We start from the raw sequence: 7,377 nt of genomic DNA, 5'->3' as shown, positions 1-7,377 counted from the left end.
ATCGACGGATGGTGGGGAGTATCATGTTAGCCGAATGCAACGTAATGCCTTTTAATCTTACGCGTTTAACCGATCGTTAAAACTTTCATTTCCGTACGTTTCTCGCGCTTAGGCGATCGCTGTTCAACGTTCTCAACAATGTGCTCAACATCGCGAAAATTGACCTACTTCAACTTTAAAGCGGGCTCGGGTCACCAAGTATAACGGAGTTGCGCACCTTCGAGCGCATAATTAATCGTTTCCCGCCTAGCGAATAAAAGGCAGCCGGGTCACGAGAGGGCTCACTTTAGCCTCTTTTTTTTCTCCCTCTTCTCTCTCTCTCTCTCAACTTCATGCTCGCGCGAAGCAATCCGATACAGCAGCGCAGATTTTCCTGAATGATACTTCGCGTTGCCCGTGGCAATCGATTGTAGCAGTGATAAATAATTGTCTCCGGTAATCACGCGATCGACTCGAGGCTCGCGCGTGCCAACACCGCACGGCCGAGCACACTCGAGCACGCTCGAGATTTTTGGAAGGGATTCCGCGAATCTCGAGCACGCTCGAGATTCTCGGAAGGGATTCCGCGCGTTGGAACGCGCACAGACGAAGGATAAAGTATAAAGATATCTACGCTGTATAGTATACAAATCTAATTCCAAATAAAGTTTCCCCTCTCTCTCTTTCTCTCTCTTATAAGTAATAGTCGCTCTGTCCGTAACTGTTACGCGAAATCGTGAGAAAATACAAAATTGTCTACACCAGGACACGTGTTATACGACAGTTTATTATCAAACGATAACATATTACAAGACAATGAAGCACATTGTTAAGATGCTTAATTATTTTACGTGGGAAACAGTGGTCATTAAATAAGCATCGACAATATCTGGAATTTATTCGAGATATTCGGACGTAAGGAAGGTCAGACAGCAGCGTGGGTGGAAAATGGCCCGTTCAAACCGCTGGCAGGTAATTTTAATTTATAATTTTAGTTAGCTATATATGAATAAAATTGTTTGTAATTACATTAAATAGAATATTGTTTGCATAAATAATCTTGTTTATAACTACTAACATATGTAACTTAAATGTTGGACAAAGTTGATTTGGAAAGAATTAAATTTGAAAAGAATCAAATTTTATTTGACAGAATATTGAACAAAATTTATTTTACAAGGAATTAAATTTGTCAATTTTAAAGTCATACTTTTATCATCTATCATGATAAAAACATGATCTTTGGAAGTCATTTTACTGTCATTTTCATGTCTTTTTTACGTTATTCGCTTATGTAGATTAATTAATTTTTCATTAACAATTACGAAGTTTGCAAAATGGATATTTACTATTCAGTTTCTGATCTTTTCTACCTACACACTGTGCCAGACTGTATTTAAATATCCCACTCTTCGTCACGTGACCGCAACGCATCCGCTGGAAGCGCACGGCAATCCAAGATGGCGAAAAGAGTGCATTGAAGCTACTTACGGCGTGTTTTCTTGCATCGTGATACCTTGAATTGTCGACAATCTCGCAATAGCGATATATTATCGTTGTATAATTAAAGCGGTATAAGTGTATAATTCTATAATCTCGCTATTGTGTCAACATGGGTTCCAATAAACGTCACAAAACCGAGAAGTCTCGTGATACGAAGAAGAAGCGTCATCGCAGTCGCTCCAGGAGCTATACACCCGACCGGAATGAGAAATCGGAGAAGCACAGACATCACAAGAAGCACAGGAGGAAAGAGCGCAAGGATTATGATAGCGATGGTAAGAAACACGACGATACTTACAATAAACATTTATATTACTAGCGACGAAGAGTTTTTCCACACTTCCAGTTGAGATTGTCAACGCTCCACCACCACCGAAAATATCAAAATCATCACACCCATCGACGCCTCCACCACCTGAAATTTCCAAACAGCGCAGCCCATCCCCTATAAAAGGCGGAGCAGCACAGACTTCTTTATCCATCGAGGAAACCAATAAGCTTCGTGCGAAATTAGGCTTGAAACCGTTGGAAATTGATAATACATCCAAAGATGACCCCAATAAAATCAAGGATGATTTGGGAGAATTCTATCATAAACCTGCACCAAATAATAATGAAAAGATAAGAGCAGAGAAACTAAGAGAAAAGTTAGGTACCCAAAAACAAAAACGACAGATTGAGGCAAACTTGTCGAAGGTAAAATCCTTGGGTGATTATGATTCGGACGATGATACTCAAGCATGGATCACCAAGTCCAGACAATTGGAAGAAGAGAAAAAGAAAGCAGAGGAGAGAGTAATGTCTTGGGCTGTGTTTTAATATTTACTGCCAGTACTGAGAATCTATAGTATATTTAACGTGAACTACAGATTTTCACCGCTGTCAGTGAATTTTGGAACATGGCCTTAATATTTTTCATACTATTTATATATTTGTGAGAATATTATTTCGCACAAATTATAGTTATGATAGAAATAATTACAGCGATATAGTTTTGTCATTATAATATCTAACCCATAGGTTACACAATATTTGAAGTTCTGACAATCTACTATAAATATTTATGAAATTACTTATATTTAAGGCAAAGATGTTGGATCAATTGGATGAAGAATTTGGAATCGGTAATTTGGTTAAGGAAGAAATACACACTGCTCGTAATACAGCATATACAGGGAAAGATTTAAAGGGTCTTAAAGTTGAACACAGTATTGTAAGTATAAAAGATATTCTCTTCATTTTCTATATATATATATATACAACAGTTCTCGTCAACCATGCAAATTGATCTTATTTTTACATTTATTTGCGATAAATGTTAAAGGAAAAGTACTTTACAGGGAACGTTTGAGGAAGGTAAAACAGTGATCCTAACATTGAAGGATCAACCGGTACTAGATGAAAATGATGACCTACTCGTAAATGTGAATATGATCGATAACGAACGCTACAAACGTAGTATTTTAAACAAAACTAAGAAACCTACATACGATCCATACGATGATGAGAATTTCGACGAATATGGATTCCCGAAATCTAAGATTCTGGAAAAATATGATGAAGAGATCGATGGCGAGAAAAGGGACAATTTTGTGTTGGGTTCTAATAACTCGATGGAAGGGAAACGACGACAAGTGGAAACGGTGAAGCAACGTTTAGCGAATAAGAAGTTGGAAACCTTGCAAATGGCCGAACCGAAATTAGCGAGTGAATATTACAATGAGGAAGAGCTGGCCAAGTTTAAGAAACCAAAGAAAAAGGTAAAATATTTCTTTTTGAACGCGTGCGTATATATACAAGAAATCAATAATCTTGGAATAATATAGTTGCACACGGTATGTAGCTATATATTTCATATATTTAGTGTTTATAACATATTATAAAAAAAATAGTTTGCGGCGTATATATCATAATATAAAGTATATGACTTTCTAGATTCGGAAAATTAGAACAAAAAAGAAGTTGAAGGCCGATGACTTGGTTCCTGTCGAGAATGACTATCTCAGGGATCTTGGAAGTAGAAGAAGGAAGAAACCAGAAGACTCTAAAGATAATGATGCTTTAGATGTCGATGATTTGGAAGGTATTTTATTGTAAAGTTAAATATATTTTCGTAACTTGTAAGGTTATCAGAGATAAGTATGTTAGCCACTCGTAAATCGTGTGTTATTAAGCTGCATCACATGCAGTTTCCATGTGTTCCCAACTTTTCTACGTGTAATTAAAAAAAGTTATACGATCAAACAATCACAAAGAAACAATGTTGACAGCTCCCACAGAGGATCTTACTGGAATAAAACTTGAGGAGGATGATAAGGAACTTGAGTTACAGTTGGCTTTGAAGAAAGCTCAGCGTTTGAAGGAAGGACATCCAGGTGGCATCCAGAAAACTGTCGAAACGATAAAACAGGAAATTCTCAATTCAGAGGAGAATCAGCCTGGTAATATTGTTCTTAATGCCACTGCGGAGTTTTGCAGAACCTTGGGAGATATACCCACGTATGGGCTCGCTGGAAACAGAGAAGAGAATGGACAAGAACTTATGGTACACAATGGACGTGATATATATTTATACCGATTATATATTGTGTTTTTATAACGTGACCGTTACAGGATTTCGAATTGGATGGGATTAAAGATGAGCCACCAGCGAACGAAGACGAAGACGACGGTCGTGGTGCCTGGAATACAGTACACTTAGGTATTCTGCATATTGGAACAAATTAATTTCGTTCTGTGACTTTTTACTGTTTTATAATATGGTATGGTGCTTCGAGTGTTCCTTGGAAACATACAATTCTAACGTGTCAATTCAATGGGAACAGACGAGAATACGTCGGAACCAGTCGTGATGGAGGCAGCGATTCTGGACGCCGAGCCCTCACTCGGACACGGGGTGGGTGGGGCTTTGAAATTGGCAATGAGCAAAGGTTACTTGCAAAAAGAGGACAGCAATCGGCCGTCGGCCTCACGATTTGCACATCTGCAAGCTCAGAATTATTCGATAGAGGACAAAACATACGGGTAAGTAAGTCATATATTATCGCGATTCGATATAAGAAAATTTCTTATATGGTTCCAATATATATGTATCTATATGTACGTATGTACGCGTGTGTCGGAACATGTAAGAAGCGTTCTCATGTCGAATGCGCCTCCCACAAGCACTGTGTTAGACAAGTCTCTAGTGAATTTCAAACTGTCAGTTAACAGTTTTAAATAGAGCCCGGAAAACGGTGCTCGGAACCGGTGATCCGCTACCGCTACAAGAGTTTACCGCTTAAACTCGAGGAGGCGAACAGAAGGCCGAGAAGAGAGTAGGATTTGTTAAGGTATGTTTATGTTATGCGATTTCGTTGCTGTGGATCGTATTAAGAGAAATCTAGAAAAGTCTTCGTCCGTGGGGTAAATCATATGATGGTTATATCGCAGGATTTGCCGATCGTCGAGATAAACGTTCAGGAAAAGACGTTTATCCTTGTTTCCGCACTTACGCTACAACGCGTGACTACTATCGGTTTTCTTCGCAAAGCTTGCATGTACGTTCGATACGCGTCGACGGACCATCTTGCGATTATAATACGGGATGTCTAAGACCAACAGTGACAAACTTCACAAGGACGTAAAACGGATTGAGGTGAACAAAAAAATTATTATTTTGTAAACAACACTCATAATTTCGAGTTATTAATTATTGAAAACTGTCATATATAGAGGCTTCTTTAATTAACAATTCAAAAATCTGCGTGTTATTTGCGAAATGGATTCTTTTGTTCAGAATAGTCGAATTTACAAATATATAACAACTATATATTTAACAACTGTCCTACCTAAAGACAGATTCAAGCTTTGAGGTTCAAGACTCAATATACTGATGTTTGTCACGCAACAGCTGTAATATTTTGCATTACGCCCACTCTGAACAAAAAAGTCCTTTACCATTGTGCAAATAACACACAAATTTTTAAGTTATTAATTAAACAAGCCTCTACATGCATGGCCATTTTCAATCATAAATTTTGCATGTTGTTTGCAAAATAGTAGAAGACTTTTTTTTTGTTCACCTCAATTCGTTCTATGTCCTCACTAAATTTGTCCCTGTTAGTCTGGGATATCTTGTATAACACATTGTTCGATGTTCAATTCAACGATAAGTGTTTTACGTTATCAATATTTAAATACTGAATCTGAGATGAACGAAGAGGAGAAAGAGGATATCTATATCTTTATATGCATGAATATTGACACACGTTTTCATATTGACATCAGAGGATACTGTACATACGTTATTTAGATTCAAAGATGTATCAATGGTCAACGTGGAATTAAAATGGCTTTAACGCGTTTAGGAATAATACATTGGAGTCTTTAGATACATTGCGAATGTTGAAGTCTTTCACCGACTTGTTTCGATTTATTTTAATCCAATCGCATAATGTAATGTATCTCGAGGAGACCTACGAACGTCAATCCCTCATTAAAACTTGTTAGTGTTGGTAGTGGACACAAGTTTCAGAACACCGTATTTCAAGGGCTTAGATTTTTTCATCTTATTCCTCTACATATTTTCAAATCTAGCTTTAATTAAGACAGTAATGAAATATAATCACCTTTAACTGGAATACAATCATATATCTTTAACTGAAAGATAAGAAAACCCGAATCTTATTGATAAAGAGTCGATAATCCGGCATGTGTTCATTGCATTTGCTGGTTAATGCATCATTTTCGTTCCAGAGACGACGACAAATTCGGCAGAAGAGATCGTTTCAACGGGCCGACGTCTGATTTCAAAGAGAAAGAAGGTTTCAAGCCAAACGTTAAGCTCGAGTACATCGACGATGACGGCCATGTTCTAAGCGCCAAGGAAGCTTTCAGATACCTATCACATAAATTTCATGGGAAAGGTCCAGGAAAAAATAAGGTTCTTATATTGGACTCTAGTGACCGGAGTATTGCATGTGGAAACGCACTATGTCATAATGATTTCTCATTTGAATCGTGATCGAAACTTGTAGTAATTCTGCAATGTGTCCAGGTGGAAAAGAGGATGAAGAAAGCCGAGCAAGAAGTTCTCATGAAGAGGATGTCTTCAACGGATACCCCCTTAGGTACACTGAATTTACTACAAGCGAAACAAAAGGAGACTCAATCGCCGTACATAGTACTCAGCGGCAGTAAACAGATGCAAACGTAAGAATATCTAATAAATTAATGTAGAAATATAAATTAACAAATAATTCAAGTACACGTGTTCATATGTTTTGTAATAGGTTTCTTTTTCTTAATACATATCGTGCATATATATATATTAAGAAACATATATATATACAAACGCGCGTGTAAAGTTTTAATACAATAACAAATATTATTTACAGGACAAGTATATCCAAGACAAAACATTAAGGAGTAAAAAAAGCAAGGAAGGATAGGAATTGTATATAACCTTACATGTATAGTGTAGCATCCGGGCATACAATACAAAATTCGTAATCTCGTGCAACAAAGATGTCAACCAAAAGGCTCGAGGGCGAAGAACCGCGGTTTTTTTTCTTTCAATGACGAAATTATGAGCATGGTATAACAAGCAGAATAACGACATACGAATAACTCCTAGTTCCAATTCAACCGGTTTTGCATCTGTGTAACTTGTCTGGGTTTGTAATACATCATTCGAAAGCATAAAAGTGGAAATAATAATTTTATAGACTATTACCTTATGCAATAAAGCAAACTTCACACATAGCATAAGCACATTTCTTAAGTGTATCACCTACCGGAGACGCCGTGGGAATAAAATGACCATTTTCCGTGTGTATGTTGCCTTTTTTTTAATATTAATATAATACTTGCATATTTCATAAAATAATCTTATTTTCACTGGATATGTTCACT

General features: G+C 37.1%; 1 protein-coding gene across 2 annotated transcripts; it reads left to right on the top strand.

Annotated features, from left to right (window-relative positions):
- Positions 1 to 1,433: 1,433 nt before the first annotated feature.
- Positions 1,434 to 7,298, top strand: LOC106746319 (U4/U6.U5 tri-snRNP-associated protein 1). Of its 2 annotated transcripts, XM_014622821.1 has the most exons (11): positions 1,434 to 1,757; positions 1,829 to 2,277; positions 2,567 to 2,695; positions 2,823 to 3,242; positions 3,418 to 3,565; positions 3,753 to 4,027; positions 4,096 to 4,183; positions 4,308 to 4,506; positions 6,220 to 6,406; positions 6,521 to 6,675; positions 6,861 to 7,298. In XM_014622821.1, the coding sequence occupies exons 1-11, from the start codon at positions 1,592 to 1,594 to the stop codon at positions 6,886 to 6,888; spliced, it is 2,244 nt and encodes a 747-aa protein (XP_014478307.1). In that variant the 5' UTR covers positions 1,434 to 1,591; the 3' UTR covers positions 6,889 to 7,298. The 2 variants fall into 2 exon arrangements, 1 of the variants encoding a protein (XP_014478307.1); XR_001374589.1 differs by lacking the exons at positions 6,521 to 6,675; positions 6,861 to 7,298 and adding an exon at positions 4,689 to 4,814 and having other exon boundaries at positions 6,220 to 6,306.
- Positions 7,299 to 7,377: the final 79 nt, after the last annotated feature.

The sequence above is a fragment of the Dinoponera quadriceps genome, unplaced genomic scaffold (genome assembly GCF_001313825.1).
Source record: "Dinoponera quadriceps isolate SergipeBrazil2010 unplaced genomic scaffold, ASM131382v1 scaffold566, whole genome shotgun sequence".
In the NCBI taxonomy this organism is placed as follows: domain Eukaryota; kingdom Metazoa; phylum Arthropoda; class Insecta; order Hymenoptera; family Formicidae; genus Dinoponera; species Dinoponera quadriceps.
Note: the sequence above shows the minus strand (reverse complement) of the source record. Positions and strands in the feature narration are given on the sequence as shown.

What these genes read in the sequence shown, in the direction of transcription:
- LOC106746319 (XM_014622821.1), top strand. Translation starts at nt 1,592, where the DNA reads ATGGGTTCCAATAAACGTCACAAAACCGAGAAGTCTCGTGATACGAAG. An exon ending in CAAGGATTATGATAGCGATG is followed by an intron (nt 1,758 to 1,828) that starts GTAAGAAACACG and finishes CCACACTTCCAG; the next exon opens with TTGAGATTGTCAACGCTCCA. An exon ending in AGATGTCGATGATTTGGAAG is followed by an intron (nt 3,566 to 3,752) that starts GTATTTTATTGT and finishes CAATGTTGACAG; the next exon opens with CTCCCACAGAGGATCTTACT.